Here is a 24,150-nt window from a genome sequence, read left to right on the forward strand (position 1 = left end):
TGAAAATTAATCTTCATGTACAGCTGGGCCCACTGCGACCATTTCTGCTTGTGAGCTGGTTAGGGTGGCCGAATAGTAGGTTTATGCACCGCCAGCTTCTGGAAGATCCTCCACCTTGAGGCTCCAGAGGCACCAGCAGCTTCAAATAACCGTCTACTGCTTTATAAGGGAATTTTGACAGCTGTTCTCTGAATTCAATGAGGTTGTCTGACAGAAACCTTCCTCATTATGTCTTTTTCTGTACAAACCCATCTTTGTTCTGAATCAGCCACAAATCTCTTCACAGATAACGCTTCAGTTTTTGTTAAATATCTAATGTTTTCATACTTTGTCATATGGCTCTACACTATCTGGTGATTTTCATCAGCAGAGATCCTGTCTTTTTCCCACATTGCTTGAAACCTGTGGCCTGCTTTATAATGTGGAACATCCTTCTTAAGTAGGATTGACCTTCTTAATTGAGCTCACCATATACACTAATCAACCCAGCTCTCTGAAATTAATTATAATGATTTAAAGAGCCCTGACATATTATACCATCTATAAATTTAACAGCACAACAAAAAATGTAATCTTTATGACACTTAAATTCAATTTGCAAAATAATTTGGAACACGGTGTACATTCCAAAACTCCATTGTTTACCTCCTTCTATGTTACTTATGATTATCAGGATACCAGTCTGATCAAACTGTTACCCCCAGATGAAATGAAATTGATTGAGATATTCAGGAACCAAACAGAAGCCAAGAACAACCTGATCACAACCGTCTGCGGCGAAGTGTGTTTTACAACAATATAGACTGAAAGACTGCTGACTCAGAAACACACAAACTTTGGGGAAAGCCTGAACTTGATGATTCCACATCCAGTACAATTTGTGTGTGTTATCGGGACCCTGCTGCATCAAAGCTGATTGAATTGATCACACTCTCTCCTCAGCGTCTCTTGAAGTCGAACACAATTTTCAGCCTTCTCTCGATAAGCGGAAATCTACAGTGAATGTATGTATTTATTCAATTTCCCGTTGGGTTCAAAAAAGTGTTTTTACAACTGAATTTGAAACTTGTGTACCCTAAACCTGTTAACATAAACATTCAGAAGCGTGATGAAACGTCTGCACAGATGTACTGTATCACTTTTTTATATATATATATATATATATATATATATATATATATATATATATATATATATATATATATATATATATATATATATATATATATATATATATATATATATATATATATAGTATGTTTACTATATATATATATATATATATATATATATATATATATATATATATATATATATAGTAAACATACTATATATATATATATATATATATATATATATATATATATATATATATATATATAGTATGTTTACTATATATATATATATATATATAATACCATTTAGTTTGCCATGCAGTGAAGGGGCATAATGTAATACACAGAAAGAAAAATAATGTGGGAAAAAAAGATATATATGTAATTCTTTAAACAATAAATAAGAAAGTAAAATGTATAAATGGCTCATGGTGTTATATAACAAATCTTACAATCCCTGCTCTGACGGTAGCTCTGTCTAATAATAACACAGCTGACATCATTTGGAGATTAAAATGGTAAGGGAGGCCCTTCTAACATCTATAACTCACATCCCAGGCACTTTGTTTGGACTCATTTCCCTCTTAATGTGGACTTTCTTCTCAACAGTTCAGTTAAAATGCAGTGATTTCTGTCACGTCTGTTGAAGCTTGTTACTGTTAAGACCTGCGTAGCTAAAACTTTGGTTTGACATCTTTTTTGTTTTCCCTCAACGCACCATCACATTCGATGGTTCACATTCAACTTTTAAATAAAAGGTAGTATTTGTTGTGCCATACGTGGTCAATAAATATACTTTACATCATCTGCACTGCGCCTGGAATGTAACTTCTTCATCCTAGTTTTTGTGGTTCATACTTTCGGAGTCTCCATAATTGGAAAGTCTTGTATGTTTACTCAAACGACAGCCACACCGTTCACAGCCAGAGTCGCTCATAGAGAATTTGTTTGTTCGTTTCTGCTCTTTCCTCCTTCCTCCCTCCTGTTTGAGAGTGTTTTATGCGTGTTTTTCTACAGCTTCTTGGAGGACTCCGCTTTACTTCAACTCAGCATCCTCAAGAGTGAATACGTGTCCAACTTCTGAAAGGCTTCCTTCAAAGTGTGAATTCAGCCTTTGATCTTTTATTAAAATAAATAAATAATAATAATAATAGTTCTATATATATAAAAACATTTGTTCACTTTGGTTTTGGATCCCACGTATAGCTGTAGCAATCTCTCTTATTGCTGTTTGGGTTCCTCTGGATCCACAGTTTTGTCTGCTGCCTCGTGCATTTGGCATGCCAAGAGGATATTAATGCAGCGATCCATCCTTTGCATTCCTGGTGTTCTCTGCTGTGTTAGAGTCAGCCAGTGTTTTCTTTTTATTTTCCCCACATGAATCGCTCCACAAGACCCGAGCCAGAAGCTACTGAAGTGAAAATCTCTTTACTTTCCAGGTCATTTTGCATTGCAGATACACTGTGAGGCTCAGCAGCGCGTGTTGTTGGCATCGTCAATGACATCTTTCCGGTAGGTACAGTGGGGGTGGAGCAGGCAGGTGAGTACAGATGGATGTCCTGCTGAGGGTACAGCTGTCCTTTGTCAAAGCAAACATCTGGTAAAGGTCGGTCCGTTCTCAGGCGGATGCAGATGGCGACGGCAGCGGCAGAAGCATCGACCCAGCCGGCATGTGTTTTCAAGCGTGTCTCGGTGTGTCCGTCTTCTGGGTGTTTGTCAGTACAGGTTGTCCTTAGTGGTGGAAGTGTGTGTGGCCGTAGAGTCGTCCGGGAGGGAGCCGCGTCGGCCGAGTCGTGACCGACACTGCAGCAGGTTTTGAAGCTCTCTGGACACGCTGCTGGAGAAAGCCGTGTAGATCCACGGGTTGGTGCACGAGTTCAGGCTGGCCAACAGCATCAGGATTGTGAAGGCCACTCCTGCAGAGGACACGGGAAAACGAGAGCGTGAATATAGTCCAGCATTAACACATTTCTCCACTTTCTCATCAAGCAGCCTGGAAATTCTATGTATTTAATTTGTGATTTTATTTGACAAAAATGTTTTGAGAATTTTTCTTTACTGAGCAGCTCAAGCTGAGGCAGGTTGAATGGACGGCATCTCAGGAGATTGGTTTGCAAGTTTTCCCACAGATTGTAAGCAACTTGTAGGTTTAAACTTTGACTGGGCCATTTGGACACATTGATATTAATATTAATTTTAATATTAACATTATTATACACCATTCAATTTTAGCTCTTACTCTGGTCTTAGGGATCTTTTGTTTTCCTTTCCTGGATTGTCCTGCACTTGCCTCCATTCGTCTTGAGATGAAACTGCTCTACTTACCTGTCTGCTGAAAAAAGGCAGCCCCACAACATAATACTACCACCACCATGTTTTATTATTGCAATTGTGTTTTGGGTGTCATTTTACATGCATTTTACATGCATCTTCAAAGGTTCAACTTTACTGTCCTTCTCCCACATGTTTGCCTTTAGGTGGATTGTGACGCATTTCTACTGACTTTCTCTCAGCAATGCATTTCCTCTTGTCAAGCATCTGTGAACAGCAGGCTGCACAAGTCTGGTCACTCCTAGCTGAGCTGTGGATCTCTGCAGATTCTTCAACATTACCATGATTCTCGTGTCTGATTCTGTGACTAATGCTCTTGTAAAGGCGAGCATGTGTTCGTGGGTCTAAGGTCGTCCCAGACTTGCGTGTTCCTCGGCTTTTACGGTGCGGTTTGTTCACTAATGTTCTTTTAAAAAAAAACTCTGAGGCTTTTAAACACATCTGGATTTGCACTGAGAAGTAATTACTCAAAGGTGGGCTCTATTTACGAGTTAGGTCATTTCTGAAAGCGATTGGTTTGACTGGATTTCATTTAGTACTATCAGAGTAAAGGGGGCTGAATAAGAATGCATGGGAAGCTTTTCATACTTTCTTTTCTAATTTGCTTTGATCTATTTAATTAAATACTGTGATGTTCTTTTTTTAAAAATTAAAACACAACAATTCTGAATAAGTTCTAGTGGAATGAATACTTTTTGACCAATACAGTAAGAAGTGGGGGACAATTTACAGTTTACATGTTACTGATTTCTCTCCAGAAACAAACATAACTATTTAGGACAGTTTGGACTACCAGTATATATGTAACATTTGTGGTTGTTGTTTTATGAATATCCCAGGGGAAAAAAACTGTACCTACTTCCTTTTTTACATTTTGTTATGGATCTAACAATATGTTGTTTACATAACAACTAGAATAGGTTTGGGAACAGCAGAAACCCTGAAACCACTGTTTTGAATGCAGAGATGTTAACAATCATGTGCTTGTGTGTGTGTGTGTGTGTGTGTGTGTGTGTGTGTACATGTGTGTCTTTCTATTTGTGTGTTTGTGGAGCTGCATGCAAGGAAGGGCTCATTCATATTTAAACATATGTACACGCGTGTCCGCTTGTGCGGGTGCTTACAAGCTTAAGTGACTCATCCGGCGTTGTCCACCCATGTGTTTTTGGCACTGTGTGCAAGCTGCTGGGACGCACCTATGTGAATGAAATGTGAACACCTGGCTGTGTTGCAAAATTAGCATGGATATAAACAAGTTATTTACTGTGGCTCACCCACTCGCCCAGCTGAAGGCGGGAGCAGCCGTTGTTGGTTGCACCGGCTTTGGCTGCCAGTAAATGCATCAACTAATGTTGTTTTGTGCTGAAAATTTACAGAGACATGAACCGGGGGGGTTCTGGTTGCAGGTCAAAACAAACCTTGTGTTTCATTCGGTGTTACATCATCTGAGTTGCAGCCGGTTCTTGGAATCAGAAAATGGTCCTTGGAATAATGAGGGATCCTTCCCCAATGAGATGGACAACAGCAGTGATCGGAGGCTGCTGCTGAGTAACGTAATCACTTAGTCTTTTTGGGCTGTGTGATGTGGCAAAACAGATCAGGCTGCCCATTTAAAGCAATTAAAAGGATTAACATGGCTCAGGAGAATGAATGCATGTGGGACAAAACAGCATCAAGGATTCACTTTAGCTCCCTGGATGCAAATGTTTGGTTGACTTGCTTTTTTGTTTAAGGATTTCAAACAAACTTAGACTTAAACCATCCTTCCTACTTCTAAGACTTTCTGTCACATGTGAAAGCAAAAGCTTTCTTGAATTTTATTGAGGCTTTATCTGACTGACACACAAAATACTGTATAATCCTGAAGCTTCCTAATTGCCTCTTAACTATAAATTGGTCCATCCACAGATTATAACACCTGAGCTGTGAGGTTCTCCATCTCCTCCAGTTCCAACTTCTGTCTTGGGTTTTTCTCTTATTATTGGTCTCCTTGCCCATGCTTTCACTTTATAGTTATTCTTTAACTTACTAGTGTGTCCCCTTTTTTTTAAACTTGTTTTTTTTATTATTATTTTTATGTTTCTAATCTCTAATGTTCTCCAATAAAATCTGAGGAACATCTGGCTTTGGAGAGGGATTTGGTTGCACTGGATTTTATTGAGTTATATCAGAGTAAAGGGGAGTTGCATTTTTTGCAGTTAAGTTCTGCAAAAAACGCATGTTTTACTGCAAAACATGCATGTACGTTTGTTGCGCTACACCTTTACGAGATGTTTGTCACGGACCTTGGTCTGGAGGGTCTGGATCCCAGGCCGCCCACAGCTGGACGATGAAGAATGGCGACCAGCAGACGGTGTAGACCAACACTATGACCAGGGTCATCCTCACCGTCTTGGACATTGCCTTGGTGATGCTTGGGGGTGGAGTGACCGGATGTGGAGGGGGGGCATAGTCCAGGGAGCAGCGGGTGGAGTTGGCACAGGATTCCCGGAAAGCTGAGCCGTTCTGCATTTGCTCCTGCGTCAGCATTGAGGCTGCTGTCTGATGTTCGCCGCAGCAGCTACTATACTGAATAACAGATGGCACATAGTCGTAATGTTCTCCCACTTCGCAGTCGTGGGCGTCATTGTCCTTCAGGAGCTGTCCTCCTCCTTCTTTCCCGGTCGCCTGTCTTCCCCTCTCCCTCTCTCGCTCGTCCTCCTTCCTGAGGCCCTGGAAGCGAAGAAGGATTTCATTCCTCTTGAGCTCGGCCATCATTATCCTCTCTGACTTCAAGTAGATGTTGTTGTGGATCTCCCGGAAGATTCTTATCTGAAACACAGGATTTGCAGCAGCAGATTAATGCGAGGAAACCAGACGAGTTTTATAAACGCCACGTGTCAGAAGAAAGAGAAAGAATTTGAACACTGCATGGACATAAAAACGAAACTATGTTGGCACCCGTTGTCTACAATAAAAACTGACTGTGAAAGTTTTTAGTAGCATCACTAAACAGGTTTATATCTCCACTGCCTTAGAGAAAGGTGACCATTAAATTTTACTGCAGTGAAATGTTTATGGAGCTCTTTTTAACCACTCAATCTCTTGCTTCAGTTCCACTTTTCCTTTAAAAAGAATTCTGAAACCCATTTTAGAGAGATTTTATGATCTCTAATTCACCGCTACCTCCAAGGTTATGGATCTAATTAGTCACAAGTAACTATTGGACTCACTTGTTCAGCATTTTTTTTCAGGTTTTGATCATATCTTTCTAAATACAGTGGCTCTCAAAAGTGCACACTTTCCTGTGAAGACAAAAACGAGTTCAAGATGAATAATTTCCTGTTTTTTTTCCACTTCTAACGTGAAACTAATTCTGTCCAACTGAACTGAAGCCGACAAGAGGAAAATAGTTTGTTTTTTTAAACTGCCATAACCAGGTTGCGTAAATGTGGACACCCTTAAACAAATGTATGCTGTTGGAATGTGTTTTGACACTTTCTCAGAATTGAGTCTAAGTTCACATCTATTAACAATTATTTTGAATCCAAGTAAGGTGAAACAAATTTCAGTTGTCCCAGTGTGCTTTTCATGCTCTCTACATATTTCAGGTAAAACAATAGTTAGCAGAGAGACTACAGGATCAGGAGAATCTCATTGTTTGGAGGGACCGACTGTGGCACAATGAAGCCAGCCATCAGTGACTGGGGGGAAAAAAAGTAAATAGTAAAATTACAAAAAGTGGACATTTCTCCAAAGAGACAGTTGGGCGGCCATTGAGTCAAAAGTTGTAGAGCCGTGAGACAGAAACCTTTTCTTCAAGCAAAAAAACTCTCAAACCTGCAACTCCCATGCAACTACGTATTATAATCTAAAGAAATTAAACTTAAAAGTATTGGAATTGGGACACAATTCCAAAATGTGTGCTAGACATCACAGGTCATCTCCAAAAGAACCCTACACCCAGAGTATTATGGTCCAAGGTTAATTTTGGCTAAGTTCATGCTTGATCCATTTGATCAGATGGAACTAATAATTTTATTAAGTTGTGTAAAGGTCTCAATAGTTACAAATACCTGTCAGCTCTGCTTCAAACCTCCTGCTGTCTGCTGGAAGCTAAGGATAAAGAGCAATTTTAGTTTAGTTCTTAAAGAATGACTTTTGGTGATGAAAATGTAATTGTAGATTGTAGATTTAAGTCCGACGAACAGCATGATTACAGACCTGTAGGACGGTGCATGGCAGAGTGGGCAAATATTGTTATGTCAAGATGTAAAATGTTGACAGACTCATGCTAAAGAAGACTGAACACTGAGTCAAAATGTGTTTTAGCAAATGATAGTTTAGGGTGGTTGGCACCTTTTAAATATTTTTCTGTCTTGGATATTGATTTGTCTCTCAGCTACATTGTAAAGAATCATCTATTTTACGTAGAAACAATGGAAATGTGACTTCATTTTTTAATGACAAACACAAACACCCTGTGTTTTGACACATGGATATCTACATTTGAATACCTTTGTATATAAAAATACTATTCTTAATATGAAAGGCCAGATTGAGAAATGGGCCACCAATTTGGCGTCCTCCTGGCAGGACGCTCTCAGAGCGAGCAGGCAGCCGCCTCAACAGTGGACCTCCAAACGCTGTTTTAATTAGGGAGAAATGACCAGACTCTTGAAATATCTTTCCCCAAATAGAGCAGGACCGCTGGGAGGCAGTCCAGAATGCCTGTCCGCCACATAACACCAACTGCAGCGTCCCGTGGGTGATTGGACAATGGCTGCCAAGTGCACCTCGCATTTCATTCATGCCACATGCATCATTATCTGATGAGGTTGCCTTGAGCATGTAATCCTGTTATCAATAATCTGTGCACGCTGCAGGGAAGCGGCCGGCGCAGCCAGTATTACCTGACAGATGGTAATGATGAGGGCGGGCAGCAGGAACACAGCCACGGTCATCCAGGTGACGTAGGCCTTCAGCCCCCATGGCTCGGCGAAGTGACCCCAGCACTCAAACTCACCCGGAACCACCTCCGTGCGGGAGAAGATGAACACCTGAGAGATGTAACAAGAACCTGTTTTCACCACTCCCTCAGACCTGACACAAAGTAGTTTCCAGTCACCTGAACCGTAGTGACCTCATATAGCTAAAAATAAACCACCGACACCTTGAGCTGGTCTGTTAAAGCCAGGGTGTGGAGGCCTGATCAGGGCTTATTTCTCCATTTCAACACGTGTTTGTGTTTTTGTTTGCCCCTCCCTACCTGTGGTATGCTGAGGACCAGAGCCAGAGCCCACGCCACGATCACAGGGGTGTTCCAGCGGGACATAGCCCCAACGCGGTAGGCCTGCAGCGGGCAGCAGATGGCATGGTGTCGGTCGACTGTCATGGCAACTATCATGTAGGAAGAAGCAAACATGCCCACAATCTGCAAATACTTGATGAACCGGCAGAGCACGTCGGGCCCCTGAAACGTCTCTGTTATGTCCCATATCAGCTGGGGCAGAACCTGGACACAAACATTTAGAAAACTGCTTTCAGTTGCAGCTCGTTTCAAAGCATTGTTGTTTTTTGTGTGTGTGTGTGTGTGTGTGTGTGTGTGTGTGTGTGTGCGTGCGTGTGTGTGTGTGTGTGTGTGTGTGTGTGTGTGTGTGTGTGTGTGTGCGGGTGTGTGTGTGTGTGTGTGTGTGTGTGTGTGGGTGTGTGCGTGTGTGCGTGTGTGTGTGTGTGTGGGTGTGTGTGTGTGTGTGTGGGTGTGTGCGTGTGTGCGTGTGTGCGTGTGTGTGTGTGTGTGTGGGTGTGTGTGTGTGTGTGTGTGTGTGTGTGTGTGTGTGTGTGTGTGTGTGTGTGTGTTGTGGTGCAGAAATGTGAAACACCGAAGGTCATCACAGGTGATACTGGCTGTTATCTCTTTTGCAAAGCTTATCCTTCTGCACCACAGGCTCCTATTCTTATCCAGACGCACATCCGTAAATCACAATGTTACAGTGGATTACAGACCTCTATGATCACCTTAACATCAAGAGCCTATTTATATGCACCCAAAAATTGTTCCAGCAATTGACCTCAAACTTCTTGACTTCTGACTGGGCTTTACAAAAAAAAACACTGAACTACACAAAAACAAATCAGCAAAACAGTGTGATTTTAATTGTTCACAGTCAGATGTTTCAATTTAATCTCTGTGAATATTTCCATCTAATACACATCAACAATCTCAAAATGAATTTTACTCAAAGTGAAAGCCCTTTTTACTTTGAGTTCTACATTTGTTTACATCCAGAAATGTGTTTGTGTCAGAAAAATGTAAAGTGATATGTTCTTGTGAAGTAGAAGGAAAAAGTCAAGCCTCTTTTCCCAAGGTTGCCCTGTTGTAGCCTCATCAGGTCCTCCAAGTGAAGTGAAGAAATCATCTCCTTTTCAACCTAGGAGTTTGTGAAGGGTGTGTGTAGTGTTCAGTCTTTATATTCTGATTAGGTGACATCTGGAGGCTGTTGACTGCGCTGGATTTTATTGAGTGCATTGTATCATGAGGGCTGAATAGATGTTAATAATTATAAATGGAAAATTTAAAGAATTTTTTCAAATATCAGCTGAATACATTGAAGTTTATGGGTCTCATAAGAAAAATTACCTAGTAATACATTCTACCTGTTATTAATACATTTTATTGTATTAAATGTATTAACATGTTTGCATTATTATGACAAACACATAAAAATATGACTGAGACATCACATGATTATTCGCAAGAGTTCAAAGCTGCAATGACGTAACAGTCTTTGAAAAAGTGCAGTGGCTGAAAGTCGTCTGAACGCATCATTAACATTACAAATTGTCATGATGGCACAAATCGGTTCCGTTTGGTTTATGCAAAACAAGACCTGTTATCAAAACAGACCTGGCACCAGAGAAGCTGCAAGATCTTCTTCTCTGAGAGAGCAGTCTCCAAAATGTGCTTTTCATGATGACGAAAACATCAGTGCACAAGCAAAAGCAGTGTGTCTCTTTTACTTAGTTTTAAAGCCCTGTGGAAATATCTTGTCCGGATCTGAGATGCTAAACTGGCAAAACACGTCAGTTGGTTGTGACAGAGAGTTGGAAGAAGTTCAGAGGTGATTCAGTATTTTTATGCAAACACATGCAGAGCAAATAAGATCTGGATGAGATTGCTAAAGGAAAATGTTCTTGTTTTTTTTTTTGTTTGTTTGCATAATTCTTCTTCTCAGGAACTCAAAACAAACCATTTGTAATTTTGTAAACCAGCCAGGTGAACTGACAAAGACAAACCTGGAGGACACACCATGTGCTTCAACCTTTGACCTTCGGTTCTGTTGCAACACTGAGGAAGTTGGGCATGAATCACCGACTAATTTGCACATTAACCATTAACAAACTAAAGATTTAAACATTACTCTGTATATTTAACAAAATAATGACCAGTTATGTATGTTTGCATTTATTTTTGTTTGTGTATTTACCGACCTCCATACATTCTTCCATACTGTCATAACTCCTTGCAGTCATTACTCACTTACTTATACTCCAAGTTAATGACCAAAATACCAATATATTTAGTTTATATTTTCATTAAATTTACTTTCTAACCTAACTACTTACGTTCTTTCTATCTTATTTACTCACCTGATTTTGCACTTAAGCACTTGCCTACTTTTATACTAACCTGATTACTTTCTATTGCACATATTTACTCAACTACTGATTTGTAATTATTTACTGACTTCTTTAATCACATTTTTTTTACTTATTTGTCCAAATATTTACTTAGTTTCTTGCTTTCTTTTGTACTTAGCTACCCACCAAATTTTGTTTTTTTTTATATATATATAGATTCAATGACTTTACTCTTTCTTTTGCTCCCTTTCTTTTTTTCATCCTTAACATTGCAAAAATTAACTATTTATTAGTGGTATTACACACTAGTTAAATTATTTACTTTCTTAGTTACTTAGTACTAAATTACTGGTTACTTACTCACTTACTTATATGTATAAATACTTACCTTCTTACTATTTAATTACTTATTTGCTTACAAGTCTAATTGTTTTCTACCTTAATTACTTGCTTTGTTACTTTTTACCTGATTAATTATCTAACTAATAACTTACTTATAGACTTATATACTTAACTACTTAATACATTGATTACTTATACTATATAGTATTTTTTAGTTACCCATTAACCTACATAAAATTACATTCTTACATATATTTGCCTTCCTCAGTACTCATTCTTCTACTTCTTTGCTTACTTAATTTCATAAAGAACAATTTGTCACATTTTGATCTGCTGTCAATGCTTCAGTTAAACTAGATGAACTGACCTGAAAGAGCGCCACCACCAGGTCAGCCACACACAGGTTGACCATGAACAGGTGCATCGGTGCATTGTGCTTCCTCCTTCTCAAAAGCACCCACAACACGAAGCTGTTGCCCAGCGTGGTGAGAGCCAGCACCACCCCCAGGATGGCAATCTCGGCCCGGGCCAGGCCTTGGTCCCTCACCCTGGATGGAGGAACGGCGTGAGTCGTGGCGTTGGAGCCGTTCTCTATTAAGATCCCGAAGAGGGACCCTCCACCGCGAGAAATGTTGAACGAGTTCAGCTCAGTGACAAACGAGGAGATGTTGTTTCTTCCCTTGGCGCCCGGAGAGGAGAGACCTAACCCATCCCAGTCTGTTTCCACGCTGATCCTTTCCATTCCTAAGAAAACAAGCAAAGTGTTAACGTGTTTATTATTTAGAAAAACAATTTCCGGCTGAAGATAACAAGAAGTTAAACTTGGACATGCACTCAGAAGCCCATGTACACGCAGTCCTGTCACGACACAAAAGCATCATGTTAGATAATTAAATTACTTATTATTAAATTATCCAAATGGAGACTATTTTTGTTTGCTGGGTTCTGTTTGGTGCTTTTTTTTTCTGTTTTCCATATTTACCCGAACCCTTGGACCTTTCAAAACACAAGGATTCATAGATTGACCACAGACTGTTTGTTTTTGGACCATCAGAAAAAGTTTCACATTAAGAACCACAAATAGATTTTCCTAACCAGTTTTATGAAGTTTTGACTGAAAGGTAGATGTTGTGCTGATCATGTTCCATTTCGGTGTTTTCTCTGGGTTTTTAATATCCCGACAACGTCTCCGCTTGTCCATCTTTCGAAACTTCCAATTTCTTTCCTGACGCAAGTCCACTTCAGCTTATTTTCTTTTTCAAACTTTCTCAAGGTTGAATTGACAGTTTTTCCCTTTATCCCACCAGCCTACATTCATTCACCTCTGCTCTCAATCGCTCTCATCCCATGGTTACCCCAGACCCCAGCATTCCTGTTTTCCCTTGTTTTTGTTCCCTTCTCTGCTGACTGTTCTCTCTCTCTCATACATTGTTTCATTCTTTTTTTTTTTTCCCCTTCCATCATGTCGCACTGGCTCTTGATCGCAATAAACTTTTTGGTTTATTTTCCTTTGCTTCAAAATAAATACCAAATGAGAATGGAACGCTGAGAGGGGCGAGATGATAATTTGAGAAACAGAGTCATGGGTAGCTCAGGGTGAGGGGTTCAAACTTGGTCAAATAAACTGGATGTAGGCTGAAGGATGTAAGGACAAATGAAGGGAATGGAAAACAGAGACATAAAATCCAAAAATACATTTGTTGTAGGACATAAAGCTGGGATTATGGAGGATAGGGATGAGGCCATATGGTCTCAAAGTCTGAAGTCATAAATGTTTCAAATTATTTAAAAAACAAAAAAGACAACCATCTCCTTGTCTTAGTTCATGAGGCAGACACTCTTTCCACTTTTAAGAAGAGCAATGAAACTTTTCTTTTTGGTAAAACTTGGTTGACGTTATCCAGAGCTATCTCTGTAGGTACGCTGCTTCAGACCAATGCTGCCGGACTACAAAATGACCACTGTTTCTACTTTCTTCTTCTAATACTCTCCAATTTACATGCTGTAAGTCGCCTTTATTTGCAACTTTACATTGTTTCTCAGTGTTTTTAGCTCCGTCAAAGTGTTTAGTTATGACTCTCTCCTGAAGGGGATCATCACTTCACATGATGTTGTGAATAACTAAACGTTCTTCTTGCACTAAACATTTTTACTGTTCTTTAACATAAGGCGTACTCTATTTCTTTTTTGTACTCTTTCATCTGAAACATTTATGTGTGAAAAAAAAGAAAGAAAAAGGAAAGAATCTGTTTGAGAAAAAAAACACATTTTAAAACACTGTGCACATTGCAGGCTTTTAAATGTAAATATTAGCTCTAGTGCCCTGGCCATAAATAGAGTTGAACTGCAGATAGATTTGCTTTTCATCAGTATTCCGATCTCTTAATGGCTTCATATGTATCAGTCAAGGTATTGGGAATAACTATTTAGTTTTTCCTGTATTTTCTTTCCTTCTGAGCTGTTTCTGTAATCTCTTAAAATGAATCTTTGAGCCTTTTGTTGTTGAAACCTTTCATTGTAATTTGATAAGGAGTTTTGCTCCGGCACCCAGGATGTACCCCTGGTGCAGCTGTGCCAGTAAAATGTTTATGATAACATTTAAGGTGGTGTTACCTCTCAGGACCTATGTCCTATGAATTATCACCAAGTGCCATCTGGCTGGCTTCCTCTTGGTTTAATAACTTCTGTGCCTTTCAGTGCAAATGTCACGATGAATGGATGCCACCCCTATAAATAGCCCTGAACCGACGAGTGACGATATCGAGCGATCAAATGTGACTAATACTCCATTATGAGGTTATTGTCACTGCTACACTGAGGCCTAATGACCAATTTGCAAAAAATAACCCCTTCAGGGATGGCCTTGTGAGATAACAGAGCTCATAATACCCCTCGACTTATGTAATGGCTGTAGCTGAGGAACTTTCCAAGCGAGTCCAGCTGGTCCTCTGTGTCCAACAGGAGGTTGGAGATGTGGAAAGAGGGAGAGATACTCTTTTGGTTTATAAAATTTCTTACGTGTGTTTTTTATTATTATTATTATTATTCAAATAAAAAAATAGAAATATTGTTTGAATTCAGAGCTTCAGAATGCCTTCCTGTTGCATTTTAATTATATTCCTCTCTGCACACAGCAAGGTCTTACACTCCACCAAGGGATCTTCTGACCTTGTGTTGGTACGACTCATGTCCTTCTCTGTAATTACAGCACAATTTATGAGCTCATTAATAAAAGCTGCTGTGCTACTTCCAAACCAATAAATAATCTTATTAAAGAGCGTCTCCCTGGGTCAGTTTCTCATGTGAAATCCCGTTTTTTTAGGCACTTTTGAAGGAAAATCAAATAAACTAAATTAAGTTTAAGTAAAGCAATCTATGAATTTTATGCAGAGGTGTATGTCTGAAAACGTCTCTCTTCATTTTAAGCTCCTGCTGTTCTAAACCGTCACTGTGTTTCTAGCTGATCGCTTCAGCTTCATTTGCTCTGCTTGTGCTTCACAGACAGGCGGCCGTCAACTTGCTCGGCGAGCCACATGAACAGGAGAGCCGAAAACTTCTGCTGCTCATTTTTCCCGTATTCAAAGAGGAAAGCTTGCCGCTGCATGGTGCGAGAACATCACGTCTCCAGAACCGTGCCGGATGCTGTTTAATGTATTCCAAGCACATTGCATCAATCCCCGTTTGTCCAACTGGCTTATTGTAAAGCTCAAATTATTCCATCTCCCTTCGCTGGATGGACTGTAAACACTGCTTTTAGGAGTTAGTCCACTACATTGCTTCCCCTCTTTACTCTAAAGCTTTCAGTCTGATTAATGATAGAGTTGGAAGCCCCACACACCCTCAACAGCCCTCCCTCCGCCTTCCTCCCCACGGACAAGCTGATGTGCAACCATCCATTTACCGCTCTGTCTTATGCTGCCTTCCAGCGTGAGGCCCAAACATACAAAGCCTCAGGCAGACAGAAACAGATTGTTAAAAGTGTATAAAAACATTACAAGTCAGCCCCTCGCGCCTTTTCAGTCTTTTCTACCACATGTTTTGGTGATTTTCTTAAATGACATCATGTGTTAGCTATGCCAAGTTAAAAAAGCAATAAAAGTTCAGGACCAGATGTCCTAAAGAAAAGTTTTTCGGTGAACATGGTTGACAAGGTGTTAAATTGTATAGACACATAAAGAGAGCTCTGAGATTATCCTTCTCTTTGCTAATCTGTACACAAAAGCCTTGAGATAAATGGCAATTGTCTTTATGCCTTGTTTGTCTTTACTATTTTGAAGAGGGGCTGAGAGAAATGGCCCTCTGTGCCAGTTCATAGTCATACTTCAGGCAAATAGGAGATCATGGATGGAAAAAATCCTAAACCAGGGATCATCAGTCGTTACAATCCAAAGAGTCAGTGCCTCGCTTCCTCCTGCCAAATAACATTTCTGTACTGAAGGAAAAACCGATGCCGAGAAAAAACCCCCACAGTTTCTCAAAATGTAAAGCTATCATATAATGTTATGTTTATTTACCAGTAAAAACTAAGGAAATGCAAACAAGTAATTGGGTTTTGAGACAAACAAGACAACACTTAGCTCTGTGAAACAGCCTTTGTTCCAGGATGGAAAATAAATAGAAATGGATTAACATTTCTTCTTCTTTTTCTTCCTCTTCTTCTAAATATTAATAACAAAAAGTTTCTCTGTCATTAAATTACAAAATTCCTGTTACATTTAATCATTCCAATTGTAAGAGGTGTCAACAAATGTGCTACCACTGGTTTTGCAAAAAAATATATATATATAGGTATATATGTATATGTTTTTTTCTCATAAAAAATAAATGTGAATATTGACCATTTTTTCATATTTTTCAGGTTTAGGTCATGCCTTATTGTGTTGGTTTTAAGATGATCTGTGCCTCATTGGTAACTGAAAAAATTCTTAAACGCTCTGAGTTGTGAAAAAAAAAAAAAAACTTGACATAAAATTGAGACCGAGTATGACACCCAGGAAAGATTAAAAGCATACATTGCTTCCAAACTGTGCGGATTTTTAAAAGCAAATGTGTTAAAGTTCACACATCTTAGTACGCTGACTAAAAACAATTCAAGCAATAGTAGCATTAAAACTAGAGATTTTGTTTCTATTTGTAGTACTAAACTTCACAAGTGGTGGTGGTGGTGGGGCCGGGGCAAAATATAACAAATAAAACTTAAACAAAAGCACATTTTGTCACAAAAAATGATGAGGTTTTACACAGGCAATTCCTGTATTCAAATCTGTTACAAACTGAACAAAAACATACACAATTAGAAAAACAAAAAGAGTAGAAAAGACCCCACCCAAGAAGGCTCAAAAGCTGAAATCGAGAACATTCAAAACATGCTGTGCTCCCAGAATGGAAATAATAAACTTGTCAAACTCTTACAAAGCTTGAAGAAAGCGACATGATGAATTTCTCTCCAAGTTGGATCAGAAAATGTTAGGAAAATGTTGTTAGTATTATAAGGAGACTTTTAATTGTCTTGACAGGTTGTACATATGTCTGTTTGTGTGGCAAGACGATAAAAGTTTTGAAGAATTCAACAAAAAAAAATCATGAAAGAAGTTTACGTCATAAAACTGAGTCTTAGCTGGACACACAGTGATGTCTGTAGAATATTTATGTTAACCACCTTTAACCAAATAAGTATTTTTAAGGAAGCCAAAATGTTTTTGTGCCAATTGGCAAGAAACAAGTTTTCACACATTAGGTGTTGTAATCCAAACATAATTAGAAATCAATCTCTTTCCCCTGCAGTCTTGCTCGTCTTGATTGCACTTGTCAGTCCCTTGATTAGTTTCCGTTGACAAGGTCCAACCCGATCTGATCGATGGGAACCTCTCAGTCCTCATTAGCAGCCCCGCGTGAACAACAGCATGCTGCAGATTCCCTCCTCTAATCTTCTCTTCTTCTGCTTTTGTTCTCACCTCTCATTTCCGTCACTTCTTCATCTGTCAAAGTACCTCCGATACATCTAATTATTACTTAGCAACAAATAAGTCCTAATTTATAGGGCGCGGCAGCAGGAAAAGGCACGCTTAAAATAAATTCAAGCTGACAGGCACTAAACATTTGATATTAAGCATGTTACTGGGAGTATCATATGCAGCTCTCCTTCTTACAGCTTGGCACTTTACATACAGATCAATAGATTCTTACAGTATAAAGGCTTGGATGAGTCATGTGGTGCCACCAGCTTGGACGGCTGACATTTCATCTGCATGATGAAGTGCCTGTGACCACAATTTCATTTTTGAAACCCCATATTTCATCAGAACCTCGCTATCGCGCTCACATCCAGTGTAAATTCACCTTCCGAATGATTCTCAATGACATCTTGATGCTGTATACATGCTTATGCATTTCAATTTGTAGAGGGTAAATTCAAGGCTTTGTGTTACCGACTACCTCTCTGTTATCATGGGTTGACTAAAAACTTGGAATCCAAAACCATCCTAAAGGTCAAATTTAATATTATTAGAGGTCAGATATCATTTGTGTGGCCCTCAAAAACCTGAAGGGCCACAGAAATAAAACGTTCAACGTAACATTTATGTGCTTACATCTTTTTTAATCAATAAAATCAAACTTTTATTTGTAAAGTGTCAAAATGCATTTAGTGTGAAAAATTTTTTCAATATTTCATTGAAAATTTAATATCAATATTAATGATCATCAGATACAGCTTATTGTTAGTATTTTGTTTGTTAACATGTAGTTTTATTAATCCGTCTAATCAATACAATCTGCCACAGCTGGCCATTTGAGGATATTTACGATCGAGATGTGGTCCGAAACGAAAAGTGAGTTTGAAGTCCCCTGCTCTGAAGCAACTACAGCACATGGATGATCAAGCCCATCTGGAGACATGTGGTTAAATGGTTGTCCACTTTGTGTTTGGTGTCTCTATTTGGTTTAATTTTGCTCACCAAACCCAGGCCTAGTTGCTACCAGAAACCACTTGAACAGGACATCTCTAAAAATGTGAACGAGGCTAAAAGTAAGTGATGCATTTTGAGTCAATCTAAAGCAATTTAGGAAAAGATGAGAAAACAAAGACATTGGCATCGATCAGCCTGAAAAGAGTTTGAGAGCCATTTCTGCAGCATTTAGATTGCAGTGAACCGCAGAGCAATTCTCCACACATGGAGAAAACATCATGGATGCTTCCCAGAAGTGTCCAGTTTACCAAAATAAGTTTAAGACAACAGTGCCACAGATTTATTACAAACGTTCTTACAAAATCATGGGACTCTTCAAAGTCATGGGTGGAAAACTTACACAGCATATCAGATAATTACCCAAAGCACATCGAACTAAACATGAAAAAAATCAGAGGCCTAGAAAAACCTCCAATGTGGCTGTACAGAAACAAATTAGCACACGACAGCAAACTTTCTTCACAGATATAAAAAACATTGACAACCAGTTCTTAGAATGGCAAAAATTGCTGCAAAACGTGGCAAAAGCCAGCTATCAATATTAGGACGACATTAACTTTTTAAAGTCTGCGGCAGGTTGGTTCTGACAACACTGTTCCTGTAGTTATTGAAAGCATTATTTTAAAACACATTTTGGTATTTATTCTGATAACCATTCTGTGTTATCAATATTATTTTGACCATCTGAAATCTTTCAGTGTGCCAAAAAAAAAAAAAAAAAAAAGACAAAGAAACTAAAAGCAATTTTTGTTCGTTTGTTGAATGTTTGTTCCCAGTTCTCTGGGAAGAACTCGGGCAAAATTGCGCTGATAATTGGTTAAACTAATTTAAGGGACGCATGAGGTTTCTCAGATGAGAAAAGGAGGGCACTGAGTTATCCATTGATTCACGAATGTGGTTCTCCAAATCATCACCCTTTGGAGACTGTCAGCTGTTCCTGACACTGTTTTGTGCTTCTTTTTTCTTCTTTCATTCATGCATTTTTATACATTTCTCTTCTTCTAACATGAAGTTAATATGACTTCAATGGGCTTCGAGCTCTAGCACTATTGAGAAAAGTTAGGAAAATGGAGATGTGTGCTCTTGAAATTTTAATGATGTGAGGCCGAACCTCGTTGGGCTTATTTATTAGGGTCACTGGCTAACCTCCTCTCAAATGAGGTTAGCTGCGTCTTGCATTCACAAAAAAGGCAGGGAGCGTGTTTCCATCCTCCGGCCAATGGGGAGGTCTGATGCAGAAGAGGGTCCAAGTCCTCTTATCATTACTGATAATGTCTGTTCGTGAGACCATCGGTTGTTTTCCTTGTTATGTATCATTAACTAGCGCACCAACATCAAACCTTACACAAAACCGGACGTCTCGCAGCCTATGTAAAATTCAGAGCATCGCCTCTGCAGACTGAGAAGAAAGCTGCAGTGTTACAACTTCAACTAAAATAAGCCTGGAGGTTGGCAGCTGATATAGTCAGACCTGCACCACATGATGAAATGATTCCCTTTTAGAAACCAGGGCGAACACAGTGTGACAATAACAGCGTTGATTGCGATTATTCCTGGCAGGGGCCACAATCAAGCGGCTGATTTTTGTGCACATCGTTAGAAAAATTTGCTCTTTGTGAGGAAAAGTCAGCTTCCTGTTTTCCCTTACTGCGGTTTCTTGATTCCACTGATAAGCCAGACAGATTTACTTTACAGCTCAATCTGGACACTATTCTGACATAAAGACATGTTTCACTGTGGAAATTGCTGTATGATGATCCCCTCTGTTTTGTAAATCTCCTTCTGAAGTCGGGCAATAAATCATTAATCTTTGAGAAACCAAATGCCCAACACTCCGTCTTGGGATAAATCATCTCTGGTCATTTTCAGAGCCATAATTTTCTCCTTTAACAACATGGGCAGGACACTGACATTTTTGAAAAAATAAAATTTTTTGATAAACCGCAAACATAGGTAGGGAAGCGCAAGGTGAGCAACATGCCTCACCTACCTCGCTATCAGTGCATTGTAGGTGGCCTCATGCGTGTCCTTCTTCTCTCTCTCCCTCTGTTTGGGTATAAGACAAAGTGTTAAGAGGCGTCATCATTACAGTCCATTAATATTACATGCTACAGCGGCTCACATTAACAATCTGACAGCCACCCCTCTCCCCTGCGTATCCCCCCAGACATTCTCTCTAATCCATGGAAAAACTTAGACAAACAAGTTCTCTGGGAAGAACTGGGGAAAAAATACTTCAACTGGAGGACAGTCAGCAATATGTGAAGTATTGTTTGACAGTGCTGTGTTGCATATGTTCAAAAATGTTTGTTCTTTTTCATTTTCTTCCTATGACATTCCAGCATCTGATGGAAATACTGAATCTAAGAGGGTTTTTTTTAATGTGGAAATGAATGAATATAATTGAACAAGTGTTTTTGTCAGTATATTTTAAGGGAAAACGTTTCCATATGTGACATGACATGGAAAAGTCAACAGAAATCAGCCGGTAAAACAGGGATAAAACGACGGACCTCCACACATCCTTGGGGACAATTTCCAGATGCATGCAGGTGCCACATTTGTCTGTTCAAGTAATTACATAAAACTGTAAACACCATGAGAGTATCCAGCTATCAAATGGTTTAGAGACGGCTGCTGTGTCCCAGAGGTGAATTTGCCTTGGTGTGAAATGCGAGTATCAACTCTTGAGCAAAAACAAAGGACGATGCGAAGACACTGGTGGAAGTTTGTTAGGGCAGGTGGTTATCGTAAGTGAAACTAAAGCTGTACTGAGAAACCATTCATGGAGGAAGAAGACAATAAAAAGACAAAACAGTTTGCAAATGCTCTCAGAGAGAAACAGATTTGATTTTAGTTCAAACTAAAATTAAACTGGTCGGCTGTAATAATCGCTGTTAAATCTTAAAGGAAAAGAGGGTCAACTTGTGGGTGGCAGCATCATGATGTGGGCATGGTTCAATGTTTGCAGGAGGGAGTGGTGCAAGTCACAAAAATACATGACATTACAAGGAAAGAACAAAACATGAAAATATTAAATCAACATTTCAGGACATCAGAAAAAAAATGTCCCATAGTAAATTTGTAACGACCCAAATCAACAGTGTCAATATCTTTTGAGTGTCTGGGTCAACGTTTTTGGGTGGAGTATTAAAGGTGTGTTTATGAGCCAAATAGCCAGCAGTTCTGACTCAGCCATGATTGTTCTGTCAGGAGGAATGAGTCACAATTAGGGCAAACGGACGAGAAAGGTTTCTCGAAGGAAAACACCTGACCCAAGTCGAACAACTTGAAAAGGTCATTCCACTAAATACGAAGGAACTCTGTATAAACTTTGAAAAAAAAATCTCAGAATATTCTGGCATTTAGCAAATTAAAATAGCTTTGGTCATTTTATTTGATTCAAAACAGGAATCATTTTGACAGATTTAATGTCACGGTGAGGATTGTCTGCAAATTTTAGTTACATTACACTTAACAAAAACTACTAGAGTTATATACATGTAATTATGTATAAATACTTAATAATATATACATGATGTTATTTATATTATCTATAAAAAAAATTTTTTAACCACAAACAACTGTTCAACAAAACATGTTTTTTTCTGACTTACAGTCGAAACAAGGTGAACTGCTATTCTAGCATAACAGATAATTTCAAAAACCCATTTTATTTATTTTTTTATGTGTGTGTGATTTCTAGTTTATTTTAAAATATTATAATAAGAAATCCCTCAACAGCAAAGGGATTTTTATAACCTGTCTATGATTTTTATCTTGTGTATTTGTCTTTTTTGAATGCTTTATATGCGTGTGTAGAGTCCTGTCGAAGACAAATTTCTATTACCTCTGGTTTCACATAAATACATTTTTCTATTCTATTCTATTCTATTCTATTCTATTCTATCCCATTTTAAATAAGATAATGGTGAGTTTATTTAATGCTATTGATGAGTGTATGCCCGTGTTTTAATGTACACGTAGCATGTAATCTAATTAATAGTAAGAAACAACAATAAACAACATTTACAGAAGATAAAAAAAAAGATTAAATATCTATTAATAGTATCGTTTCTGTCGAGGTGATAGTATAAAGACACCAACATGACACAATACAAATCAGTGTCAGCCATAAAAAAAAATCATCTCTGACTAAGGAAAGATTTCTACTTACTGCTGTTCTGTTTTTGTTCCCAGATTCAGGTTAAAACCTTTAGTTCTTCAGCTTTTTCCAACACTGCTCTCCGTCCCATCAGCTGACTCCTCAATGAATCTGTCAGAGCTGAAGAAAAAAAAAAGAAAAAGCCTGCCAACTTTTTTCCTGGCCAGTGCTTCAAAGACAGAGTCTGTGCAGGTCCCCTTATGTTGTCCTTTCTGGGCCGTAAGTCACAACTGTTTACTGGCGAGGTCCATTTAAAAGCCATGTGCGTCTCAGTTCTTTTCACTCCCTGGATTTGCTCTTGCCCATTGTGCCGTGCCTCCAATACCACCAGCACAACTGAATTTCAGCTCCGTGCCCGCCCCCCCTCCCACCCCGCAACCCCGACTTCCCACCTCCCGTTCTTAGCTTTCTCCTCCTCCCAGGTCAACCAGCCTGTCCTCTGTGACTGAGGGTGGAGCCTGCTGTCAGCAGCGGAGGGAGGATGTTACACATACCTATGAAGAGAGAGAGAGAGAGAGTGCATGCGCGTGTGTGTAAGACAAAAAACACACAGGGACAACGCTGTCCATGCATGTGCGTGCGTTGTATGTGTCCGTGGCTGCGATGTGAAGAAGAAAGCCATGTTTATTATTGTGAGGAGGACAGACCAAGGTGAAGGTTACGCAGCGACACACCCATCCCCTTTCCAATCTAATAATTTGTCTCTTGTGTAACTCATTGGTCGTGTTTGTTTTCAGTCTAAGCTCACATCTTATGTTTAAAGCTTTGTTTCCTTTTTCACGTTTTTTTTTTTACTCCTTTGTTGATGGAGGACAAGAACCGGAGCACCTGGTGAGGAATGCGGGGCGGCTGAGTCAGCTGGGTCACACCCTTGATGTATTCACTCAGGTTTACACAAAATAAATAAAATGATTATGTATTTAAATTTCAGCATAACAGCTCTTTCTCTTTCTCTCTCTCTCTCTGTCTCTGTTTCTCTCTCTGTCTAGGGCGTGTACGGTACTTGTGATTGTAAGGAAATACTGCTGGCATGGATGAAAACATTCACAGGTGTGCACAAGGAGGGGGTTCGCAAATCTATGTTTGCTCCAACACAAATACACTGAAACGGCAACAGGAATATTGTGGCCATAAAGCAATGGTGTGGTGAAACTTTCCGTCATTGTGTTGCTGCAGAAACACTACCTGAAGTGTATTAGATGGACAAAATGTGAAATAGTGCAATAGTCGAGAGATGGAAGGGAAATGTGACACTGTTTTCAATATCTTTGCGTAAATAAAAATCGGAGATGATTTGCATGCACATTTTTTCAGCTCCCTTCACTTGGAAATCTCTAAATAAAACTGCAACTGAAGCCGCCAGTCACTTAGTTTTATAATATACCAAAACATAACTGAAAGGTGGAAGAGCAATTATAAACAAAATTCTTCTAAACCTAAAATGGCTTATAGGATGTACTTATTTTGAACCACCTGTCATACAGCTTTACATCATTAGGGGATGTTTCCATGTTGCGCATCCAAAGACTCAAATTTGTGGCGATTTTTCTTTATGAAATAGCTGCGGTTCTGTCTGATTGGATGAAAAGTTTCTGCTGGCATCAATTTT

General features: G+C 39.2%; 1 protein-coding gene across 1 annotated transcript; it reads right to left on the minus strand.

Moving 5' to 3' along the window:
• Positions 1–1,426: 1,426 nt before the first annotated feature.
• Positions 1,427–22,857, minus strand: LOC129372519 (vasopressin V2 receptor-like). Its single transcript, XM_055049909.1, has 7 exons — positions 22,554–22,857; positions 20,367–20,422; positions 11,776–12,152; positions 8,695–8,940; positions 8,339–8,485; positions 5,732–6,257; positions 1,427–3,031 (listed from the first exon to the last, which is right to left on the minus strand). The coding sequence occupies exons 3-7, from the start codon at positions 12,148–12,150 to the stop codon at positions 2,832–2,834; spliced, it is 1,494 nt and encodes a 497-aa protein (XP_054905884.1). The 5' UTR covers positions 12,151–12,152; positions 20,367–20,422; positions 22,554–22,857; the 3' UTR covers positions 1,427–2,831.
• Positions 22,858–24,150: the final 1,293 nt, after the last annotated feature.

The sequence above is a fragment of the Poeciliopsis prolifica genome, unplaced genomic scaffold (assembly GCF_027474105.1).
Source record: "Poeciliopsis prolifica strain line A6 unplaced genomic scaffold, Auburn_PproV2 SCAFFOLD029, whole genome shotgun sequence".
NCBI classification, from domain to species: domain Eukaryota; kingdom Metazoa; phylum Chordata; class Actinopteri; order Cyprinodontiformes; family Poeciliidae; genus Poeciliopsis; species Poeciliopsis prolifica.

Excerpts from the sequence above, each read along its gene's own strand:
- LOC129372519 (XM_055049909.1), bottom strand. The coding sequence starts at position 12,150 with ATGGAAAGGATCAGCGTGGAAACAGACTGGGATGGGTTAGGTCTCTCC. Across the intron at positions 8,486-8,694 it reads TGGTCCTCAGCATACCACAG|GTGTTCATCTTCTCCCGCAC; the intron begins GTAGGGAGGGGC and ends TACATCTCTCAG. Across the intron at positions 6,258-8,338 it reads TCATCATTACCATCTGTCAG|ATAAGAATCTTCCGGGAGAT; the intron begins GTAATACTGGCT and ends CCTGTGTTTCAG.